This window comes from Hydractinia symbiolongicarpus, chromosome 8, assembly GCF_029227915.1.
Source record: "Hydractinia symbiolongicarpus strain clone_291-10 chromosome 8, HSymV2.1, whole genome shotgun sequence".
NCBI classification, from domain to species: domain Eukaryota; kingdom Metazoa; phylum Cnidaria; class Hydrozoa; order Anthoathecata; family Hydractiniidae; genus Hydractinia; species Hydractinia symbiolongicarpus.
The window spans coordinates 22464997-22490516 of record NC_079882.1 but is presented as its reverse complement, the minus strand read 5'-3'; the positions used below and the strand labels follow the sequence as shown (position 1 = coordinate 22490516).

General features: G+C 32.0%; 2 protein-coding genes across 2 annotated transcripts in view; both read left to right on the top strand.

Moving 5' to 3' along the window:
* Nucleotides 1–2748: 2748 nt before the first annotated feature.
* On the top strand, nt 2749–17876 carry LOC130655624 (tyrosine-protein phosphatase Lar-like). The gene is made up of 20 exons (XM_057458398.1): nt 2749–2995; nt 4104–4282; nt 5200–5337; nt 5852–6011; nt 6998–7275; nt 7371–7509; nt 7583–7821; nt 8839–8986; nt 9077–9180; nt 9344–9542; nt 9650–9752; nt 10612–10858; nt 10935–11001; nt 11350–11476; nt 12400–12515; nt 12599–13687; nt 13777–14105; nt 16760–16899; nt 16986–17121; nt 17378–17876. The coding sequence occupies exons 1-20, from the start codon at nt 2914–2916 to the stop codon at nt 17450–17452; spliced, it is 4095 nt and encodes a 1364-aa protein (XP_057314381.1). The 5' UTR covers nt 2749–2913; the 3' UTR covers nt 17453–17876.
* Nucleotides 17877–20975: 3099 nt separating this feature from the next.
* Nucleotides 20976–25520, top strand: part of LOC130655868 (uncharacterized) — a 60732-nt gene continuing 56187 nt past the window's right edge. Inside the window, exon 1 of the mRNA XM_057458683.1 lies at nt 20976–21064. Within this exon, the coding sequence (XP_057314666.1) occupies nt 21062–21064 (3 nt within the window). The 5' untranslated portion in view covers nt 20976–21061. The remainder of the gene's footprint in view (nt 21065–25520) is intronic.

Below are 25520 nucleotides of genomic sequence, written 5' to 3'. Positions count from 1 at the left end.
ACAGTGCAAGAAAGACTCTAACCATATGATAAGACTTTTTATCATATTTGCATAATCTTTGTATCGAAACTTATTTCAAAACGTTTTTCTGGAATTATTGACATTCTCTATTTGTTATTCTACTAGTTAGAAAATGTTTTCTACTAGATGTAGCTATGTAATAAAAGAAGTTTACATGAAGTGTTAATAAAAAAGATAGGGGACATATTTTGCCCTAGACAGACATACATGATAAAAGGGCACTGACTGTATATTTTCACCTCGTGGCTTGCATTGCATTATACAACATCAAAACCGTTTAGAATCAATAACCCTACACTTCGTCGTGAATTATTAAAACGTAAAATAATGATCGTAAATAATTTTGCTCGCTTGTGCTTGCTTCCGCCCGTCCGCCCTTCCGCCCTAACCCCCAAAGGGTTTTCAGCCCCGGTGTTTTTTTTTACTCCAACAAAGTTACCACAGGACACTTTGCATAATAGACGAGTTAGTGATTATTAAATAAAAGAAGATTAAGAAGCATTAAACTACATCAATATCTATTTAATTCAGTACATCAATTAAAATAAACCAGATTAAATGAGAATAATTATATGTGTGTGAACACTTAATGACAGTTTCGCTTTAAAGTTAGAATGTGAATTATTTTGATTAGTGTCAGTAAAACATTATTTAATCTGCAACGTTCTTATTAAACGATAACGTATTTTTTCCAGCCTACTGGTATAAAATTGGAAAGCTGTTAGATTGTTCTTTTTAATATTGAGATTTTTTTATACCGAATGAATATATCGGTTGCGGCTAGTGGTATACCCTCCTTAAAAGACCTTCTCGAAGAGATTTGTAAGTGGTTGGATTGGTTAAAACAATTACGAAAGAAATTATCTACTTTTGAAAGGATTTTTAATTGACCTAAAGCCATAAATGCTAATTTCTTGCAGAAAAAGCTCATCTACAGTTCTGTTGTTGTATCTATATATGGCAATTCTATTGCACAACCAAAAAAGTGATAAATGGTTTAAGTTAGTATTAAATATTTTACTTATAATTCTATAGTGTACTAACACCGACTAACTTTTAGTTCGCACACAACTGTTGTTGAGATCAAAACTAAAAAAACAAAACAATTTTGCTTGTGTATGAGCTAAGATAGTATAACAAAGAGCTGTTTTCTTTAATATATTATCCCATCATGCTCAAATTTTATTGAACTGATGATTGATTTTTTATAGTCTTGTGGTCTTTTTAGTTTGTTTTTTTTTTCATACTGACATCACCATGGCAATCCCCAACATTTTCCTGCTATTGCTATCAGGTTGCTTAGTTTTACTTGGGGGTTTAAGTCCCAACGATGCATTCATTACCTATGTTTCTAATGTGACTGCAATCAGTATGTAAAGAGTGGATTTGTATCGGAAGGTAATGTAAGTCCGTAGAATTCTATTGTGCTCTTATGTTTAGTCACCAATGCATTTTTTTTAAAGAATGTATTACCATTCTTTAGAGTTTACACTGCGCTGTTTCTACTAATCATAACGTCTCGATATAAAGAACAGTACGCTGCCAAATTTTTGGACACGCTATCTAAGATAAAAATTAAATTATTTCCTTTTCGTTAGAGAGAAGATAGAGTGTTTAATCCAAAAAACCCAGCGATTATGATTTTTTTATAAAAACGTGTTGCGTCTTTTGAATCCATCTATATTTGAAACGGAGGGCGGAAATTATTATGTTCTATTCTGGCACTAAACATTCGAGACTGACTACTATAGTTTGGTCCTGCGAATACTGTGGTTTTCAACAAATGTAGCTCTAGGTCTTAAATATCTTCTGCATGAGCTCAAAATTAACCTACTTTTAAACTATCTAGGCTACAGATGGAGTTACTCTTAAAGTCGGAAATATTCCCAAACAAACAAAATCAAAATAGCTTAGATGAATTCAAAATATTTGCGTTCCTTAAAGAATCAATTCTGCATAAAATCCTGATTTATCAAACTGAATCATAGCCTGCAGAACAGTAATCAATTGATGTAAAATAGTGTTAGCGACGGAAGAAGCGAGAACTATCAACCTTTTATATATTTTTATACAGCTTTAACCACTTTACAATATAACGTTTTGCTCTGTAAAAACAATCATTTACTTTACGATTATTATAATATTCTTACGTTTCACATGCTTAACGAGTTTTAACAACCTAAAAACGTCAAAAAGCACTATTGTTTTATGTTTTAAAATTTTGTCTTTAAAGCAATTTTATGTTTCGGTTTAAGATACGCTACTAATTTGCTAACCAACATAATTTTGGCGTGTTTTTTTTAATGCTTTACTGAGTTTGCATAAGTAAACTTTTTAGTATATTATGAGCCTGATATACCATTTTAAAAGTATTGGTAAAGAGTTGTAATAAAAACAGCACTTTTTCTCCTACTGTTGACCATGTCAGCCTGTAATTCTACTCCAATTAAAAAGAAAAACAGTTTTTAATCACTTTCTTTCCATGGAATCATAAATAATGAGTATCATGTGAACACTAATATAACCAATGTTTTATCTGTAATGATGTATTGTATGGAAATTACTATAATTCGTGGAAGAGATAATATCTTGTATATTCACATATACCATACAATAACAAGCTTAGTTGGCGTGATATTTCTTAGCATATGCAGAGGTTATAAACAAATCATTATCATTTTATTTCATTATTGGATCAATCTTTAGTTCCTTTTAAGTTCAAGTTTTATATGTTAATAATTTGTCTTATGCATGTTTGAGAGAAAGTATTTCATAGCAATGAAAAATAAAAAGTGTGCAAAGAGATATGTCTTGTAGTGTTACAATCGGCTTCCAGAGTATTTAATTAAACATCATCTGATTCAAATGTTAATTTAGAACAATTAATTTTAAATGAACATTCACTCTGGTATAATGAAGTATATTGTCATCAAAGCGTTTCTGTATTGGAATTATGTGGCACCTGTGTTAAATGGTAGGGTTTTCTTTCTTTTTCTAGTAACACACATAACACATTTTAAACATGCGCTTAATAGTTTTTTAATGCAATGACCCAGGCCAAGTAAATAAAGATATTAGCAAACATGATAAACATGACAGCGAATATTCACACAGTGGTTTACAACAATTCATTTACCAACTTTCAAGAAAGAATTAGCATAATAAAAAAGCGTTTTTAGCATTTTCTTTCTCCTTTTTAATAACACCCAAATATCTTGATCGATTTTTAAGGGAGAGTTTAGAGAAATTCTTCGATTATGACATCACAATTTGTCTAATACACCACTATCTGCTTAAAATTACATACCTTCAAGAAAAAAATTTTTACATTCTATTTAAAGTTCCTAAATTAATTTTATATAACATATTTTCTGGTTTTTACATAGTTTGGTTAAATAAATGGCAAAAATTGCCCGAAAATCCGTTTTCTACCGATTTTCATGTAAAGCCCGAAAAATCGGGTAATTGGATTAATTGCGTGCCAAAATTCTCCGAAAGATTCCCCTCCACGAAATAAAGTTGTCTTGTAAATTTCAAGTCCTTAAAACTAGAAACTTAACGAAATATTCTTTAATTTTTGAACACGTGATTAATCCGATTTCCGCAGTTTTTCAGAATTTACCCAAATTTCGAGCAAAATCGGATTTTTAGGCAGTTTTAGGCGTTATTACTTGTGAATTGTGTGAAAACCAGAATATATGTTAAATAAATTTTATTTGACTGTCAGAACCTAGGGTAATTGAATTTTAAGTGTAACTACAGGTTTTACCATCGTTTAACGTTTGAAAGGCCTTATCATTGTAAGCGCTCCACACACTATAACCGTATGTGCTCTAAACGCTCTACTGGACGCTCAACACCGGGTCCCCCTATTACTTCCTGACGCCGGTTTCCCGGCTAATTTCACTCTAATTATTACGTTTTACCAATTTTTCAAGCTGAGCGGCTTCTTGCCTTGTATATTTGTTGATGAAAATCTGTAGTGTCCAAATTATTAAACTTGTTTAGAAACAATTTCTACCAGAATGGCTGCAGAATTTAGGGAACCATTTACTAGCTAATTATATTTTCCTTTCGTTAAGCATGTACAGATCGCACTCCACTTGGAATGGCAAATGGATTGATCACTTCCAGTCAATTATCAAACAGTTCAATATTTTCTACTGGAAGTGCGGATTTTTTTTTACCGTCGCGTGGAAGACTTTATTCTTCAGGAACATGGTGTAGTCGTGAAAGAAGTTATCAATCAGAATGGTTTCAGGTATTGTGAAGAGGTCAAAGGGGTTTTCAACATTCTTTACATAACTCAAACAGTGAGCAAAATTAGGGATAATTTATACGATAAAAACATCGCGGTAATTATATTAATCAATAAATATAACCAACAATGTATAATTTTGGCAATATATTTTAAAATTAAATTTATCTTCAAGTCTAAAAGGAATCAATAACACACATATCATACAGTCTTTACATTACGTTCTTATAAGGTTACTTGAACATAAAAAGTACAGCTATAATAATAAAATCCCTAAGGTATACCAAGCTACATAATCAATCAGACTTTGATGGTTAATGTGTGGCTTTTGTATTCAAATCTGGTTTAATGTCTTTAATCCAGAGTGCTTCCAAAGTCATTAAGTGATACACAAATTTAAGTGACGTATCAAGAATTCCAACATTATCCATTGTAACGGTACAATTACAAATGCCAAAGTGACGGAATTTAATTACGAAAGAAAATTGTCAAAATTTTACATTGTTGGTTATATACATTGATTAACTTACGGATAAGACCATGTTTCAAACATCACTCAGTTGTCTTTTCCAATTAATTATAATTAGGTTTCAACTTACTTTTAACTTCGGGTTTAAACGAATGGGGAGCTCAAGTGATAGCTATAAAGCAAAAATGCGCAAAAATTTGTGACCATCAACGCGAATATCCAGTTAAATTAACATTTACAATGTGTCTGTCGACCAAGCAATAGTTCAATATAATATTCGCAGGCTAAGTTAAGTGCTTTAATGTGACTTTGAAAGTTTGTGTAATGGAAATCTATAGTAACTTTGTCTTTGTCAACATTTTCTAAAAGAAGAATAGGGATATGCGGAGACTCCATTTATGACAACTTTCATTTGTACATTGTTGACATTGACATTATTTTTTCTTCTTAGGTTTCTTTTTATAATCAAACAATAATCAATGGAATTGCTACTCAAGGTGATCCAAATCATGCTCCAAATTTTATAGTGGAATTCAGATTAGAACACTCAAACAATGGGAAGGATTGGACGCGATTTCAAAACGACAAGGTAAATGTGTACACTACTGTGGTGTATTGAAAAATGATCAAGTATTCTACTTGCAATTTTTTGACTTGCATGCAAAATAAGATGCTGCAAACATAGATACGGAATTGAAAAATGGCGGTCTTGTGCGATCTTCAAAAGTAAATCACACAAAATCGTAATGAACCCGTTGAAGATTTCCAAAATAGTTTTATAATTCAAATCAGTTTGATGAAGAAACTAATATCAAGGTCCTATTGATATAATTTCAAATAAACTGAATAAATTACTACCTGATTATCCTGCAACCTACTTAAAACAAATGTGTGGACTATTTATATCCTTCTTATATATAATTGTACAGAATTGTACGCCAGTTACTGCAATTAATTGTACTATACTGAGTACAATATTTTGTTTTAAGTGAAGATTGTCCGGTAGTGCAATACCACCCACAACACGTTCTTTTGGATTTTTTAAAGGAATTTTATTTTTTTATAATGTCAGTTCGTTCTGTTTGTAAAATTATACATTTCAGAAGTTCACAGGAAATGTTGACAACACCAATGTAGTATACAACTGGTTTATAACATCAATGTTAGCTACCCATGTTCGTTTGTATGCAACACGTGTACACAGAACCGATGATAAAGCTCACACATGTTTGCGAATGGAACTTTATGGTTGCTTAGAGAATGGTGAGTAAAATTGTTGATGTTTTTAAGTAACAACCTGCTTGTTATTCTTATACCCTATGCATATTTAGGCAGGTAATGTTGTCTGTATCTGTTTTACCTAATTTACATGACACATGCAGTGGCGAATTTAGGGTATATCAAGCTAGTCGAGTGGGCTTACTTTATTCCAAAAAAACTATTTCTTTTATCATAAAAACCTTCTCAGGTGTTCTCTTCAAATGGGCCAATTTGAATTTACGTAGATATGCATATAAGATACACACACATATTATATATAGCTCAATGCATCTTCATAAAATTATATGGCGCAATAAGTAAGGAACTGCCTGATTATCCTGCGACTTACTTTGCATGATGTTTTATTAGGGGAAACAAAATTCAATTATTTGCTTTAATTCCCGTAAAGTTCTAGGAGTGGAAAACATTTTTAAACTGCGTCTAAACAGATCAGTCGCGTATCTTAACACTGAAATTAGCAGCAGTACAAAGCCAGTAGGACTAACCAAAAATTAAATTATTATTTTAACTTTTGATAAAATTTCATCATTATTTCTATGATACTGGAAAAAATAACATGAAATTGCTGACAAAATTAGTCATGGTATAAAATTGGACATACACAGTATACACAGAAGTTGTATTTTCGCAACATTTCGGCTGCTAATGAAAGGCGAGTTCATAGTTCTTTCCAATTTTAAAATAACCTTAAAAAATTGAGGTTGGACCACATTTTTTGTCACCGATCTGAGTATCATTTTTGCGTTATCTTTTAATAAGTTTTGTGTCAATTCGTGTGTCAATGAAATGTGTAACTTTGTAGGTCTAATTAAATATTATATGTTTAAATTGAAATCAAAGAAAGGGTTAAGTTATTCTGTTATTCGGTAGCTTTTCTACCATTAATCAAACTGCTTCTTAAGTAGCGACAAGAGTGGTTATTATAGAGATATATATGCAAAAGAATTACAACTTTTATACTTCTTTAGAAATACTCTTACCACTTGGTATGTCAAGCGGTATCATTAAGGATTCCCAGTTGATTGGACCCAATGGACAGAATGAAAAATCAGCGAGATTATTTGTTGCTGGAGAGGGGATGATTCTAGAACGTAGTAATATGTATTTGCAAATTGATTTAATAAAAGCAAAAACAGTTACTGGCATATCTATACAAGGCTCTTACAAAGAATGGAATAAACGGTTTGTGAAAAAATATGTATTAAGTTATTCAAACGACAGTGAAAACTTCATACAGTTAGAACAGGTTAGTATCTGGCATAAAATTCAATTTAATATGTTATATACATATTATGAAACGTTACGTGTTACATATATTCGTGCTGTGTAAATTATTTTTAGATTTTTTTGGAGAATGCCGATTTGGGTGCTGTTTTTGTTTCTATATCGCAGCCCACAACAATGAAATATATTAGAATAACAGCAATAACTTGTGAAAACAAGTGTGGTATGAAAGTTGAAGTTTATGGTTATGACCCAGGTAAAAGTGCATTTTTGCGCTGTCTTGCTCCAATCAATGTTCATGCTGAATTTTAATTTCTTTTTTTCTTTAGTATGTTTTGAAACATTGACAGATATGAATATCTACAGCAGTAACGGTTCATCTGTAACAAATATTGATATTGACAGTCCATATGCATGGTGTGGAACAGATTCTTCCGATTATGTTCACATTGTATTTAATAAACAAGTAGTAATTTCTGGAATAATTTTACAAGGAGATTCGAATGAAGATAGCTGGGTGAAAGAATACAAAGTACAATATGGTGTATCCATATTCAAATACATTAGGGTTAGATGCTTTTGTAATTAATTTCCCTCAGTTTTGTTTTGTTTTATATGAAAACAATAGTAATTAATCATAGCTAAAAGAGAGACATTGAGTACTATAGGGCTGGCCAGCTCGATTACTCAATAATAAACACTTAAATTGAGAGCTGCAGCACACCGGATCGAGCGGTTGGCACATGTGGACTTCACATCCTGTGAAATGGTATTAAAAAAGAATTTCCAACAATAGCAGTACTTAGCGCAACCCCGTTTGGTTTAATGAAAACACGGGGATTTGCCGCAAATCTTAGTGTACTGCCTGTCTTAAAAATAACTCTTCCACAACTTCGAAGTGTATAATACAGTTAATACAGCGAATACAGTTGCTACAAACACACAACCAGTCGCTACACACTTTTTAGTCATTACCTCCATGTTTCTTAATGGATCCACGCCTTAACAGAGGCTCCACATTTGAATGAATGCTCCACATTTGAACAGTTTCTCGAAACATCCCTTTCATTTTTGTAGAAGTCAAACATAGATTTAAGAAATAAATCAACAATAAATACGATCAAAGAATTAGGAAAGAAACAACAGGGCGAAAGCTAAACACTTTTTTTTTCTTTCTTTTTATTTGCGAATTACACAAGGAATCCGTTGTGAGTAAGTCACCAAGAAACTAAGTTGTGCTGTCCCTACAAGTGTTTTACTAGTCCTCAGGCTCCGCTGTATGAAAACCAGTAATGCACCTTTTAACTTAAATTCTGAGAAAATAAATTATAATTTTTTTTTAGCATAAACAAATTGGAGCATAAACTAGTGCCTGAGGAAGTAGTTCATAAGTCATTTTAAGAACGAGAAAAGTGTAATCAAAGCACGTTAATGAAGGGAATCTTTGAATTAGATAGACACCATCCTAGCTAGTTTTTGTGTGTAAAAATTGGTGGTAAATAAGACAACCAATGACTCAATTTATTCCACTTTTTTTCCTCCCCCAATCTATACGTGTAGATTGTTCGGTTTATATTACTTTTAGAGTCTAATTGGTACCACTGCACGGATATCTCCATTATCTGTTAACTGGCTAAATCCCTACATCGTTACAAATTTTCTACACATTACTCCAACATCTTGTAACAATGGCAGATGCTGTTTAAGATTTCGATTAAAAGGATGTCAGTTTGGTAATAGAACTTTAAACTTGGTCGTTTTTTGAAATTAGGAATCACTGAATTGGCAAAGTAATTAAATTAATAATTTTCTCGCATTTTCAGTTCTAGAAGAGCCACATACAATACAAGGAAGCATAACTTCTTCAACAATCACATTTACATGGAAAGCACCAATTTCGCATCCTCTTCCAGTGGACAAATATCATGTATGTACGTTCGAATTGATAATTGCTACGCCATATTTTGTTATCACAACATGATCTGCAATTCTATTTTAGGGTTTTTTAATTCCCTTAATAGTTTTAAATAATTAATAATAGCTACTGTTTGATGTATTCAATAAGATATGCAATGCTTTTCTTTCCTCAGATTGCAATTGCAGCATCAAAGGACTATCAACATGAAAGTAATTTCTTCTTTCCACCTATCAGCACCACCACACCACATTTAAGTTTTAATGTTACAAACATAACCTTTGCAGCAGCTCGTGTTCAAGTTAATATTACAGCGGAAATTCAAGGAGTAAGAACATCTGCTGAACCATACAACTTTTATGTTCAACCAAAAGGTGAGTGCATTTGAATAACTTTAGAGAAATTAGAGCAGTTCTGATCAATTTATTTGCGATTTATAGAATCTTCTACATGATGTTATTGATAATTACTTTTTTATTAGATCCATCGCCACCTGGTTTAGTAAAAACTGTTTTTAGTAATGACACAAACAATGTTACGATTGTCACACTGACCTCTTCTTCAGATGAAAACGGACCAATCAGGTGAGTATCATTTGTTCGTCTGCAATTGTGTAATGTGTGCATGAAGATATACCAAATAGCGCAAAAAAAAAAGAAGAAAAAGGAAAGTATATATTCCTCATTTTTTTACAATTTTTATAAATAATAAAATAGACAAAAATAATAAAACAATGATATATTTTTACGAAGCTTGATAGGAGATAAAAGAACGGAGATTTTGCTTTTCACTAATGCTTGCAGGTGATACAGTGATTGGTGACAAAACTAACCATGTTTTCGTATCCTTCGAGCGTATTTTATCCTATCTGGCGGGCTAGGATACTATTGGTTTCCAAATTGTAGCTACTATCTAATTCTAACATTATAAGCATGCTCGTGTTCCCTCATAAAAACAATATCTACCACTTGCAGAATAGATAGCTAGCTATAGCTGCTACCTTTTGCTAGAAGGTGTCATGCATACATAAATATAAAGATGTTTTAGGCTTAGGACGAGCATTTATGAGCCAGGCACTATGGGAGAAAGATTTGGCGTCAATCAGCAAAGGGTGTGAATTGGCAATAGGAATGTTTAAGGACTTTATCAAAAAGTTACTTTTTTTATTTTCAATTAAATTTTAAGTTTGATCATAGGCGAAAAATAAATTCCTGCAAAACTTAGTCATCCGCAAAAAAGCAAAAAATTTATGCTTTTTTTAAAAAAAATTCCTTCCTGTGCACATTTATAAAAATAAAGTATTGTTGAATTTGACAACTCTGTCAGTTATTATAAATTTCCCTTTCTCTACAAAAATTAGCATGAGCATAAAAAGAGAACTCTGAGGCAACATTCAACTTTTGAATTTGTGCCATCTAAAAAAAAGTAAATGTTTACTTGTAGCTATTATGAGGTTGTGATATCAACAACTCACAAGATTAACCTACCAAACCAACTAGCAAATAAAGCCGAATCTGAATTAAAGAATCTAGATTATTTTCTTGCTGCTACCGTAAAAGCTGATGATTTGACAACAGACGGTATTAAGTTTATCTTTGTGGAAGGTAAAGAAGATGTTTATGGTTTAAATGCAAGAATATCCACCACGGGAAAATATTATTTGTATTCTCGAGCTGTTATAAATGGAAATGTAGGTTTACATGTTTTGTCGTAACCATTTCTTGTTTAGAATGTTTATTTACCCATATATTTAAAATTTTAAATAGGATATTACAAAGTATGGTTTTAATAACATCAATTATTTTTCCAATCTCTCTCAAGGAATCCTGATAGGTAAGTTTCCTTATCTAAACACGCTGGTTAATTTACACAAATTCTTGTTTGTGATTATAATTGCTTTCACCTGTATTCTTTCTTCTCAAGCATCATGCTCTTATGCTTCTATTGTTTATGTTGAATAAAATATTTGTACAGAAATACTGTTATAAACAAGCCAGGCTTAAAATGTAACTAAGCATCAGCGACAAATCAACTGTAATTACCTTTATTAAAATAAAATAAAACTTCCATTAGGGAATATGAAAAATGAATTATCGAACCGTATTTTAACTGTATACAAACCTTGAAATTAACTAAGTTAATTCGTTGTGACGCATTTCATACACAATTTTGTTATTTTAGACATGAAAGTGACTCCTAAACATGTGGAGCCAACAGTATCATCAAGTATTGGATTAATAGCAGGTGTTGCAGCTGCTGGTGTCGCTGTCATCATTGTATTTGTCATTGTAATCATTTTCATGAGAAGGTATATTCCAATCAAGAAGATGCTTGTAAATTATCACATTAACGTGAAAGTTAACTACACCTTTTTCCTTATGTGCAAAATTCACAAGAAAGCGGCGATTAACAGGGCAAGCAAAAAGCTCAACAACTGGGATAAGTACTAAAAACAAGCGTTTACTGTGAAAAAAACGCTTCAAAATAAAGTAAAACTAACGTCAAAAGGATTTTCACACCATAGACATAAGAACGCAAACCCGACTTGAACCCGTCTCTCTTTTTATGACTATGGTCACACATCAAAAATAGGCCATTTCTTTTACGTCACAGTGTATTTAAATTTCTATGTGTGACTATACAAAAATATTATTGTCACACAAAAATAATTTTAACGACGTTTACTCTATAAAAATATTGGTGGCACCAAGGAGGTTTATAAGGAGATGTATTTCCTCTCTCTACAAAACTCCTCGGTGGTACTGCACTGTATAATACTACATTTAAAGATAACAGATGTAAAAAAATTACGTCATATTGCTTCAACACTTAAGTTTGTGTCATCTGATTTCAGATTCAAGGAACTTACCCCTGTCCCAAGAACGCGGTAACCCCAAATAAATTCAAAATTTTGCACTTTTTATTACACTGAAAGTTACAATAAGTTTTACTACTACATCATATGCCCATTAAATGTTCAGCCTAGTCAAAGAGGCGGCTGGTACTTTATGCTTCAGCCCCCACTCCCTTTTCTACCTAGTGCCACATTAAGGACTCTTATAGTCATTTGTACTTTTAGGTAAATGATATGTTTATTAATAAGTTAGACAGATCCTAACCTAGATAACTCTTAACTTCCTCGAAAACAACACTAAGATTTAGGCCAGATTAAATTTTCGAAAAAAAAATACATTGTATAACTCTTTTGAAATACATATCTTGTTTATTTAGACGACGTAAAACCTTGAAGAACTCTTGCAACAAGCGTGTTTCCTCAACTTCTATAGAAATGAAAGGTCACAATGACTTGAAATCACATGAAACTGTTTATAAAGACGACGAAGCAGGTCGGATGGATAATAAGTTCTATGTAGTCGCTTTTTTAAAGTGCTTTTGAACAATTATTAGCTAATATTATTTCTTATTAAAGGTCTACCAAACGAATCTTACTATAATGTTGCAGCGAAGCCGGCATTTCCACCTCTTTCTGTTCAAGAGTTTTTGTCATTTTATTTGGAACACAAAGATAACGTCAGTTCGGATATCGTTAAGCAATTTAAAAGTATTCCAATGGAACATTTACATGAACATAAAGTTGGATCAATGCCTAAAAATAAAGAAAAAAATCGTTACTTGAACGTCACAGCGTACGACCATACTCGCGTTGTCTTGCAGAAAATTACTGGTAAAGAGACTAGTGATTACATTAATGCAAACTATATTCAGAACTATAATGGACAAGTTGAATATATTGCTGCTCAAGGACCAAAAAAGGGAACAATTTTTGATTTCTGGCGAATGGTGCTTGGTGAAAAACCTGCAGCTATCGTGATGCTTACAAAAGCAGTGGAGGGTGATAAAGCAAAATGTGCGCAGTATTGGCCAATTGATAATGGAAAGGAAGTTTATAATGGTATTGACGTGGAAGTGATTGAGGTACAAGTGTATGCAGACTATGTAATTCGTAAAATGAGAGTTTGTTATGAAGATAATAAACATCAGTTTACACATTTGCACTTTACTTCGTGGCCTGACCATGGCTGTCCAGACTACCCCACGTTGCTGCTAAATTTCTGCTATCGAGTGAGACAGCTTATCCCATATGAAAGTGGGAAGCAACTTCTCGTGCATTGCAGTGCTGGCGTTGGTAGGACTGGATCATATATTACCATTGACGCAATGCTGCACTTGGTTAGAACAAAGCAGCTTGTTGATATATACAACTACTTTGAAAGTATTCGACAAGATCGCGTGCAAATGGTGCAAAGGGTTGAACAGTATAAATTTATTTATAGTGCCATTTACGAAGTTTTATGCTGTGGTTACACAGGAATAACATCATCGGAATTTCAAAACACTTACAAAAATTTAGTATCATCAAAACACGTTAGAAAGATCCCTTTGGAAGTCGAATTTAAAAGACTGAACAGCGTTAATATACCTTTTGGTGAAGAAAATTATAAAGCTGCTTTGTTAGAGAAAAATTCTGCGAAAAACCGATATCCAAATATACTGGCACGTAAGCACTGATTTCTTTAGCTTTACTGGTTTGTTAACATTACACCATCTTTAGTAATTCGCTCTATTTTTGACTTCTTTTTGTTTAAGGTGACGAATTTCGTGTATATGTACCGCAAACTAAAAATTCTACCGATTATATCAACGCTGTTTTTGTAAATGGATACAAAAAGAAAGAAGGAATAATAGCTACACAAGCACCATTAGTTGAAACATTAAATGATTTTTGGGTTTTGGTAATGGAGCACGATGTGACAACAATTGTGGTGTTGAATAGCACTGATGAGAATTATCATAACTATCCATCATTTTGTCCAGTTGAGGGATCGGAAAAATTTGGTAATCTTACAGTGAATGTTGAATCAAGCACTCGAGTTGGTGACATCAGCATGCAATCATTCCTCATATCAAATAAAACGGTTTGTATTTGCTTTTTCTTAACAAAATATTAGTTAAAGTAGCAGAGAAATCATCAAAATGACAAAGTTTTCAGATTCACAAATTGTGAAAATTGCTACCACGAATTTCCAGGTGTTAAATTTTGGTTCCTCGTGTTGACATTGTAACGAAATAAAAGTTTCTTAAGGCTGTGTGCTCATATCTATTACAAGAACCTGAAAAATTTGACAGATTCTTTTTTGTCTAATAATCTCCAAACCAAGTGAGATTTAATTCAGATTTCTTTTCTAAATTTTATGTTTTCATATGGTCTGTCTGCATGACAAAAGTAAATTTAAGTCCTATCTGAAAGACGTCATCAGAACGTTACAATTATGTCCCGAAAGGATATTTTTTATATTTTTTATATATGGTTTCTTTATTTTTAATAAGTGTTTACTCTACTGTAGTGCATGGCCTATTGGTTATGGAGTTCACTTTGCAATCACAAAGTCTGTGGTTCATTTAACAGTGCCTTTACCACAGTTACGGGTCAACCTAGGTCATGTAACGGACATTGGGTACGTAATACCGTTATGCACCAACACTTAAGTAGCTATCCACTACATAGACATTCAGAATACGACGCAATTGATGTTACTACTAAAAACTATTACTTTTGTTTAACGTTATTTATTCTTAGCAAAGGATGTTAATAATTTTAAATCCACTGCGTTTTCAATATCAACATTCGTCGCAACAATGAGCAGCAAGTGAAACGCGTCGAATTTGGGGGTTGGACTTTTCCTCCCACGAAACTTTGGTTCAAAAAATATATGGGTACTCAAATGTTTTGCTTCCTTTTTGTACATGTATTTGAAAAATTGATACAATGAAATTCAAAATCGAACTTAAAGAAAAATCTTTATAAAATCCTGGTTTTTATAACCTTTTCACAGGTAAATCTTTAGAAAATAATCCTGGTTCCCAAAAAAATAGCTATTAGTTAATAAATACAACATAAACTGTTTTTTCCATCTCTTCCGAGAAATATTACCCTCAGTCAGCGTATTGACCTCGCAAGTTCGGTCTTTCTCGTATTAGTATTAATTTCCATATTACGTCAGCAATACTATTTGATAAATCTACGGATTTTAGGATAAATCTGCGGATTTTAGGCCTATTTAGTTAGACTCATAGGCCTGAAAACTATGAATTTCCAATGTATAAACTATTCTAAAGGATCATTAAATAAAGGTTGATCCCTTAATGGTAACCAATAAATCAGTTAGAATGTACAAAAATATTTACTATCTTGACCTCATTTAGCATTTTGTTTGTCAATTTTGGTTGATTGACATAACAAATTATGGTCTAATACTTCACGCCTTTAGCAGGACTTCGTTGAATTTTCCCCTGATTTTACAAATTAGATGAAAAGCCGGACGCTTTCTTGCTTTTCGGATGTTATTAATTTTCATCAAGTTAGGCATTCCTCAAATTTATTAGTCTGCACCATCACGCAAACAGTGGTTTAATCTACAGACACATAAAAATCTTTGTGCAATGATGTAAACTTTATTTCACAAAATTCACGGGTAATTAATTTTTATTATTTCCTTAAGCACGTGTCTATTGTCTACTGTTTATGAAAAACATATTGGTTTTATTTATTTCTGCTTGAATGGAATTAACAACAAAACGTTTTGATGAAAAGAACAATGAATTTCACTGTTCGCCTAAAACAAATCAAATGATAAAATAAAGTGTTTTCATTAGTTAGGAATTTTATTGCATGCAAATTTATATTTACCGTGACGGAAGCTTTGCTATAAATTGTTATACGAGTAAAGTCACGGGCAAGTAACATTGTTGTTATAATTGTCAATTTCGGTCAAAAGTGATAAAATGAAACTGACAACAAATGATTTTGTGATAAGAACCATAGAATAAATTTTAAATGTTTCTCCACGGGGTTTCGTTTAAAACGTTTCTTTTTCAGCCTTCTTAATAAAATTATCAACAAACCTTTTTGTGATAAGAAGCACAATAAATTTAAGTCGATTATTTCACGGGTTTAAATAACTAGTGTTTGAATAATTCAAAGCATTTATACTTGTTGCAATGATTATGTTAATTGTCAATTACAAATTAAAAAGGTTCATTAAGATTTTAAAGCCGATAAATTCCAGAAAAAGCTATATTGCTATGTGTCGTTATATTGCTTTCAAATTCAGCTAGTTTGTATTGCAATGAAGTATAGTACAACCAAATTAAAAAATAACAATATTTATTATAATAAAACTAACATAGCACAAATACTAGATCACAATCTAATGAATATAACATGATTCTAGTAATTCTGACATGATTCTATTAATTCTCAGGGATAGCACAGCTGGTTCCACTTATAATTAGTTGAATTCTTCCACCAACACAACTTAACAATGAAGTGTTCTTTCCACATTCAAAGCAATTTCCACATAATAATAAAAACAAACGTTAGTTTGAAGGTTCCATAAAGAAGGTTACAATGATATATTCTTCTGCTCACAAATGTTAACTCTTAACCATATTGAAGCAGACACTGACAGACTTAATCAAATATGGCAACCACAATCTAAACGTGTAATCAATCTTGCCACATCACAATTTGTTTGTCATTTTCTATTGTTCAGTTTTGCAATTTTTTTAGAATGATCGCAAAGTTAATAAATTGCAATTAAATTGGCCAAACCATGATATTCCAGATTATAGTTCGTTGCTCACTTTAATTGATGAAGTTTTAAAATCGCAACAGGGCTATGGTGATGGTACTATATTGGTTACCTGCAGGTGATAATTTTTTATGTCCAATACCCTTCACATTGATGAAGCAACTTGATAGTTGTATCGATAAATATTTTGTTCTGTATTTTAAGTGATGGTGCAAATCGTAGTGGAACTTTCATAGCGTGTATGAATGCATTGGATCAACTGAAAGTTGAACAACATATTGATGTGTTTCAAACTGTACGAAGAATGAGATTAGTCAGGCCTGAGTTTGTTGAAAACATAGTAAGTAGTGTTTATTGTCGTGAAGTTTATTTAAGTATGGTTGAAAGATGCTGTACATAATAGGTGATATAAGGGGTGAATGAATGAATAAATGGTGATGAATGAATAAATGAATAAATAAATGAATGATAAATAAATAAATGAGTAAATGGATGAATGAATGATTGAATGGATTGCAAAAGGGCGCAGCTTTTTATATTTGGGGATATCTTCAAATGTTATTCACACATTTTTCATACATTATATTCTCTTTTAGCGACAGTATCAGTTTATTTACACCGTTTTGAACAAATACTTGGATTCATTTGCAACGTACTCCAACTTCAATTAATTCTTAATAATATACACTTCACTTCACAGTGAAGAAAATAACGTGACAAAATGACAGGATAAACCTTTAGTTGAACTCCAGGGACTAACTTTAAGGATACTTATTGTCTGCTTCGTTGAGATGCCACTTATAGATCATTTTGGAGCCTGAAACATGCCACTGATCCTGAATTGTTCAAATAACAGTTACATGATCAATCGTTTGATTTTTGCTGTTGCGTACGTTTGCTACCCACGCAATATTGTGTGTAAGATTATATGCTTGTTATTTTTTGATATTTTTTTAGATACTTAAATATTTTTAATATGTGTTTAATTTTAAAGAGTTAAGGCTAATGCCCGGAAAAATGTAAAGATGTCTTTCAAAGATTAGGACAAGAAAAGTACGCAGTTTTCCATTCTACTATTTGTTTTGTTAGGTATGGCTTTTGCTTTGAGATTATCCATTTTCTACCAACTAAACAGATTTCTATTTTAGGATTACATCGCTATATTAACTTTCTTTATCAAATATTCTAAAATGGTTGAATAATTAAGTTAATATTATTTTATATTTTTTAAAGTATTTTGTTATATATAATTAGTATTAAATTATTTTTGTAAAAAGCATATCTCAAGAAGAAAATTTTTCTCGAAAAGTAATTACTTCCGCTTTGTATTCGAAACTGTACAGAACTACTTAGTAAAATTTGTTTTTTTTTCTAGTCAAGTATTTAATGGCGGAATTCGTGGAATTAAATCATGTAAATATGTTTTAAAAAATTGTGTGCAAAATCTAGTGCTTAACATCAAAACTACTGAATGGGAATTCGAAAACGCGGAAAAAGTGACAAGATAAAATCTTATTTTTTTAAAATCTTGTTCAGAGACTGTATTGCCATTGCTTGTTACTGTAATCAGATCGTTGATGGCAATTACATTTAACAAATTCTAACTTCTGGTATTTTTTCCTAAATTTTTAACATTTATCTGAGAATCAATCAATTACACATATTATTAAGGAGCACTCTCCCCTCTCCCCATAATTATACGGCGAGGTGATGTTATGGTATTTTTGTGAATCGATTAAATCAAATAAGCCGGTGATTGACCAGATACGACAATACAATAATTAGTTCAGGTCTTTACTTCCATGTCTTTGTCAGGGAAAATATAAAAAAAAAATATTTTGTTTTGTTTTTTTAAGTGACACAACCTCATTAATTCAAACACAAAATGGTTCGGAACGGAAAATTTCTATTTTTAGAATCTGATTGGTTGATAAAATTTCCCGTTTAGATCCGTTCCATTGATTTTATAAACGCTAATTTCCATTTTAAAGGCTACTTGCCTGACCTCTGAGAATTCGCGGATTGATGCTTTTTGCCAATTTTGTAAAATCTTCCAAAAAGTGCCATCGACTCTATTTTTGCAATGGGTTGCAGATAGGCACCAAATACACCTAAAATTTTGAACTAAATGTAAAAAAAATTTCTGTTTTTAGATAAACTTTTGACTGGAAAGAATAATAACAATAACATGTTTGTTCTAAATAAATAAATTTGAGTATCATACTTTATTAAAGGCAGTTCGTTTGCAACACAACCCCTGAAATGATAAGATAAATGCATGACAAAATGACAAAAGAGTTACACATTTCATATCTTAAGAAAATTAAAAATTAACTTTGGCTGGACAGTCAAAGTTGTCTATTTCTAAATATAAAAGTCAGAAGTCATTAGCTGTTAAAATGGAACATCTTTGCAGAGAATGATTTACCTTCATTCTTGTGGGACAATTAATATTTATGAGATGTAGAAAGAAGAACCAGACACCTGCAGTGGTCTTATCACTTTCTGCTGTGTTTTCACAACCTAGTTCCCAGCAATTGTTGTCTCTTTTTTATATCAGGACGGTGAGACGATGTGAAAAAGATACAACAGGTCTGGAAACGAGATTAGTATTTTACATGAAATTTTAATAGACTTGCTTGTAAGATGAAAACCTTAATACACCATGAGATTCCAAAGAATTAATAATCCAGTAGGCAACCTCGTTCCTAGTGCATTTTGGTTTTTTTATGACAACGGCTAAGGGACCACAACACCCTGGGGACAAAGTTGTACAATAGTCTTCCAATAACTCGTGCCACCAAAGGAACAATGAAGCACTTTAATTAGGTAAATAGATAACCTTCGTTTGGGTATGCAAGTTGAATACTCTGTTCACTTTTTTGCTTTGAGAATGAAGTTATCAGGGGTGTTTTGGTGTAGGCAAACGCAAAAATGATTTGACCTATGAGTTAATTATGGGTATTAGTAAAAGTTATTAAAAAGTCCAAGTAAAAAAACACTCCAGTGAATCATTTGACACAATTATTTTAGCAGTTCAAAGAAAAAGAAATAGAAGATAAAGATCTTGTTGCGTCACTTTTCCATAATTTATATGTAACAAAAATTTCTGAGCTGAAAACTTAATAAGGTTTGAGGAATAAAAAAATCAATGATTGAGTGATCAAAACTAATTTATTTACGGTGAGTCTGACCTTGGATCTCATTTTAGATTAGTAAGTTACATTGCGATATCAAGTAAAAAGTGTGCAATTTTATGAACAAAAATAGCTACCTGGCTACAATCATTGACTAGATATATTAAATAAAGATTTCGAAATTAGCGCCACGAGTGATCACATTGGTTGTTTCTATCTTAATGTCTACTTAGCATTTTTATCAACTTGTCAAAGTTCGCTCGTCAGTGTAGCGAACTTCATATCTTAGGTTATTTAGTTAAATGCATTCCTGAAGAATGCTATTTGTTGCTGACGTCAGCTCATTCATTTTTGTCAAAATTTGTGAACTTTGTGGGACGCTTTGTTGATTATTTCATGTGGCCGTGCTAAAGAATACCACTAACGACGATTTACGCTCTTTACTAGGCCTACGCCTGCGCAAATATAGCGACTTTATAGTCTGTGGGCTGCAGAGTATTTCACCTCTTTGTTTGTTTTTTTAAATTGAAGAGCAAAACTGCTTTTGTTTATTAATTTTCTTTATGATTTTAGTAAATTTTAAACATTTTGAAGATGCTTAACCACCTGTCCTGAAAATTATGGACTTTTTTCTTTTTTTACGTTGCTATGTAACGAGTCTATAAAAGTTGACATTGATATTATAAATCAAATTTTTAGAGAAGTATCGCCGTGGTAAATGATTTTTCTCTCTGTCATGCAGTGCTTGAGCAGGTGGTCGATATAGTAATAAATTTTATGTTGCTAATTATTGATATGTTAATTTATTAATAACTGATTAAACTTTTTATCGCAAGAAAAAAAGACCAAAATGCATTTACCCTTCTCTTGTTTCCTGTTTTCGTGATTTATCTACAACGAAAAATAACGTTCTAAAATCATACCGAAAATGCCAAAATGTTTAATTTTTTGTAGCTAATTTTTAATGTAAATATGACTATAGTTTTTGCGAATAATATTAATAAATAATTTATAAAAATATATGGATGAAAAATGAAAAGAATAAAATTTTATACAAGTTCATTTTGAAAAAAATGTCAAGTGAGCGAAGTTTCATTATGGTATAAAATGTCTTGATACTTTTTCAATGAACGAAGCTCCATTATGGTAAGGAATTTTAAATGTCTTGTCAGCGTAACACCATTTGATTCGTTTTTAGTTGCAATCAGTTTTAACATCAGAATATCAATGATTTGTTTTGACTTTGACCAAAAACACGATGTAGTACTGTTTTTGCGCAGTTATTGTTACGGTTTAAAACCTTTGTACATAACTTTAACTTAACCGTACTGACCATGAATGAAGATGATAAAACAAAAACAAAAAGTTGTAACAGGATAGATCAGCCTTGAACAAACATTATATTCCTTTTATTGGCCGCACTATGACTCGCACAAAAAAATATTGAATTAGTGTTAGCCTAAGGAGAAACAACAAAGCTTGTTTACTTAATTTAACAAATGCGAAACTGCAATTATTTTTACCATCCCTATTAACAAGGTCAATGAGGTAAGAGAGACTTTTAAAAGCAAACAGCTCCCTGCAAGACATTATCGCTGTTGCATTTACAGTTTGTTTCGACTTATGAAGATTTTACACAATCTAAATGTTATTCGTTGTGTGAAATAATATAAAGCATAACAGATATATTGATTTCGGGGAAATTATTTTTCTCAATTCTTGATGAACAGAGGATAAAACACCCAAAAATCACAGAACTGATGAGAGAATTGTTATTTAGTGGAATAGGACAGAACTCTCCATCTTTAAGTCACAAGGCACTGTGTTAAAAGTTTAAAATATAATGAAAGGATAATAGTAAAGAAAATAGAGAAGGAAACAAAGTATTTGTTCCGGATAGGGTGGTCATTGCATAAACCTTTGTTTGTTTAGCAGTTATTAAACTTTTTCAACGAAGCATCTTTGATGAAAAACACGGTTTTATTACATGCCAACACAGTATATTTAAAGTATTGGATTGAGTACAAAAAATTGACTCTTTTTTCATTTTTACTTACGTAAGACTACATAAGATAAACTATTTATCTATCTTTGTCGTTCTGTACCCTTTGTGTCATGTTTACTATCATTTTTAAGTCAGCACATCATTGGTGCAGAAATGCACTGATGATCCTCACCATATTGCATACATTTCACCAAAAATTTCCTGTTTTTTAAATTTCAACGTCCCTAGTCATCCACAGAGATGAAGCGAGTGCCAGCCAATTATCAAAAAGAGACAAGGAAGCCCTGAGAAGGAGATTAAAATCTAAAGTTTATCAAATGCCATAAATAATTAGCTTGTTTTTCTATAAAATTTTCAGATGACTTTCAAGTTTTTATTAACTACCATTTCCCCAGCATGACATGCTAAGATATGCTCTTTGAAAACAAAAAAATGCCATCAGAAAGTTCTTCGCAAACCCTTTGAGCACAGTTAACCCAGACCTTTTGTACAAAACGACTGGTTAATAAATACAAATCATAATGTAAAATATGTTACTGCTGAAAAACAGAGGGAAGTAGTCTTTTGGCATTTAAAACATAAACATTGGTAACTCGATCTTTTTTAGGCCAAGTTTTTACAAGCAACGCTTTTTATTTTATAAATTGAAATTTCCCATTAAATCTTTATTCACTCCTTTTAACATTTGTTATTTCTCTGCTAAAAAAAATTAATGGGTAGTTTCATCGTTCCTCTAATTAGAAAGGAAAAGGAGCTCTGGTCAGAAAAGATACAAGATGCCCTGGGGACGAGGTTGGAGGATCTTCTATTTTATTCGACAGTGTTTTGAAAAGTCAAATTCTTCATTGAGTATAATTTCTCTTAACTAACATTTTTTATAAGAAACACTTTATAAAAATTATTTGGGTTCAAAGATCGATTTTCGTAGATTAATGAGGCTCACGAGAAAAAGTACTATTCTTAAAAAAAGTATGTGATCTGCCTGACATCTTGGGTATTTTTCTTGATTATAAGTTATCCTTTTGAGGACTGACACAAGAAATACAGTTTAAGCGTATCCCCGATACATACAGCGGGTCATATTATCGATCAGGTCCGTAAAATTATTCTGCAACGACGGGTTGTGTGTCGAATCGAAAGCGAAAGCCCATGTCGTTAAAAAACACTTTTGTATCAGATTAAAAGTCTTCTTTGCACATTCAGAACTTTGCGAGTATTGAAGATAAGTTTGGATGACTGACTAGCTAGCTTTTTAGTGAAGAACAATGTTGACGATCAAACTAGCCATGATTGGGGGAGATAACAAAATTATTTTAGTTTTCCTCTCAAATGATGTTCGGATATCCACATGATTTCAATCATATTAACCAAAATTGTTGATTATTATAACAAATTATGTACAGCCCATGATTGGTTAACTAGAGCTGAGCGTTTTTCTCCAGCAAGATCACACTGATGCTACATTAAAAGACCTAACCCTTCTTCCTTTTTCTTTAAACCTGTAACACAAGATGAAATGCTTGAAACTTTCAATCTCCTAAGTCATTCTAAAAGTACTGGTGACTGTAGCATTCCTAGGCAAATCTTCTAATGTGTACCACAAAGTCTCTCTTTTATCCTAACCTTAATTATAAATCTCACTTTTCAAACTGGAATGTTTCCTAATTCTCTCAAAACAGTTAAAGTTATTCCTATTTTGAAAAACAAAGGTTCCAAGACATTAACAACTATCGACCAATATCCTTGTTATCAAATATTGACAAAATTTTTGAAAAGCTTGTTCATGCAAGACTTTCTTCTTTTTTGACTGAATACAATATTATTTCTGAACGTCAATTTGGGTTCCAAAAAAACACTCTACCTTGCTCTCATTGATCGCTCTAACTGAAGAGATCAGGAGTGCCCTTGATAATAGTTTGTTTTCCTGTGGTGTTTTCATAGACCTACAAAAGGCCTTTGATACAGTAGGCCACAAAATTTAGCGTAGAAAACTTGAGGTTTAGGGTTTTATCTGGTGTATCTAACCGTTGGTTCATGCCTTATCCTTCTAATTGTAATCAATATGTAAGGTAGAAAGACTCAAGCTCTTCTCTTAAAGCAATTAACATTGGTGTACCTCAAGGCTCTATATTAGGACTTTTTCTCTTTATTTTATATCTTAATGCTCTTTGTAATGCAATCATCTACAGTAAAGCGTCACTTTTTGCTGATGATAGTAGCATTTTATATTCTGATTTATCTGTCAGAAGAATCCAAAAACGTGTTAATATTGACCTCAAACTTCTTTTTAAGTGGTTGTGTGCTAATAGGATTTCCTTGAATATTGCTAAAACTGTCTTCCATGCACTATTTCTCTCACATTTGAATTATGCTTGTCAAGTTTGGGGTCAAAACTTAAATTCCACTAATAGAATTCTTTTCTTTCAGACTTATCACCTTTTCCAAATTTCTGATCACTCAACTCCTTTTTTCTTCAAACTTAATATTCTTAAAATTTCTGACCTTATAAAATTTCGCAATGTTCTTTTGATCTTTTAAATCTCCAAACAACTTACTCCCTTAAGGATAATCAACACATTTGATCTTCATTATTATCCTGTGGAGCACGTAAGCAGAGGAAGGGAAACTGACTACTTCATGAAACCTGTATGTCATACTTTGACATATGGTATAAATCCTATTGTATATCTATATAATAATATGTGATTGTGTCTGTCTGTGACAAGCAAAGTGAATGTGTTCATTTTCACTGACTTTTATGTCTCAAATGTTGAATTTTCTGACGTAACGGCGTGACGTCAATAACACTACTTTAACGTCAATATCCTATATTAAATTAATGAAGCCATTACAGTGCACCTAAAACTTTTTTTCACCGTGTAGGTATATAACTAGGGACCACCTGGGACCAATTTGTGTAAGTTTTCAAAACCTGGGTGCCCAAATCCGTTTTGAAATGCACGGGTTTATGATATCATCAAAAAACTACCATATTTCCGTAACCGTTGGTCAAAAGTACATGATGCTATACATTTTCTTGATCAGCGTTTTAATATCTATAAGATGAAGGCAATGGGTATACAAATTTTAAAAGAAAAATTTTTGTACTTTTCATAGGGACTTTGCTGGCATCAGCAAAATTTTTAAACCCTTATATCTCATTAACCATTCATCATAAGCACGTGATTACATACATTTTCTTTAAACTCTATACAATAGAGGTAACGCAATAACAAGGCTGTAATTTTTTTTGCAGATGAGTTGCTGATGTCATCAAAATTCATAAGACGCTTTTTTTTAATTTTATCCTGCCTCAGGTGATTTTTTCACGGCTTAAGTTCTTCAGATGAATCAATAATTCATCTGAAGAACTTGTGCAGTGTGAGATGTTGGGTTCTTATATGCAACCATTAATAATCAAGACCTGGGTAGGGTCCAGTTCCTTTACAGGCAAGTGAGACTAATAACCATGGCAATCTTTAAGATTAGGTCTATTAGTAGAAACCACCCCCACTGTGTCAGGCTCTACATGACATGTTCAATGACTAAGGTAAACCTAATGTATATTAACCACAATACTAAAGAACTGTAATTCTT

What these genes read in the sequence shown, in the direction of transcription:
- LOC130655624 (XM_057458398.1), top strand. Translation starts at nt 2,914, where the DNA reads ATGAACATTCACTCTGGTATAATGAAGTATATTGTCATCAAAGCGTTT. An exon ending in CCATATTCAAATACATTAGG is followed by an intron (nt 7,822 to 8,838) that starts GTTAGATGCTTT and finishes TATTACTTTTAG; the next exon opens with AGTCTAATTGGTACCACTGC. An exon ending in ATATCCAAATATACTGGCAC is followed by an intron (nt 13,688 to 13,776) that starts GTAAGCACTGAT and finishes TTTTTGTTTAAG; the next exon opens with GTGACGAATTTCGTGTATAT.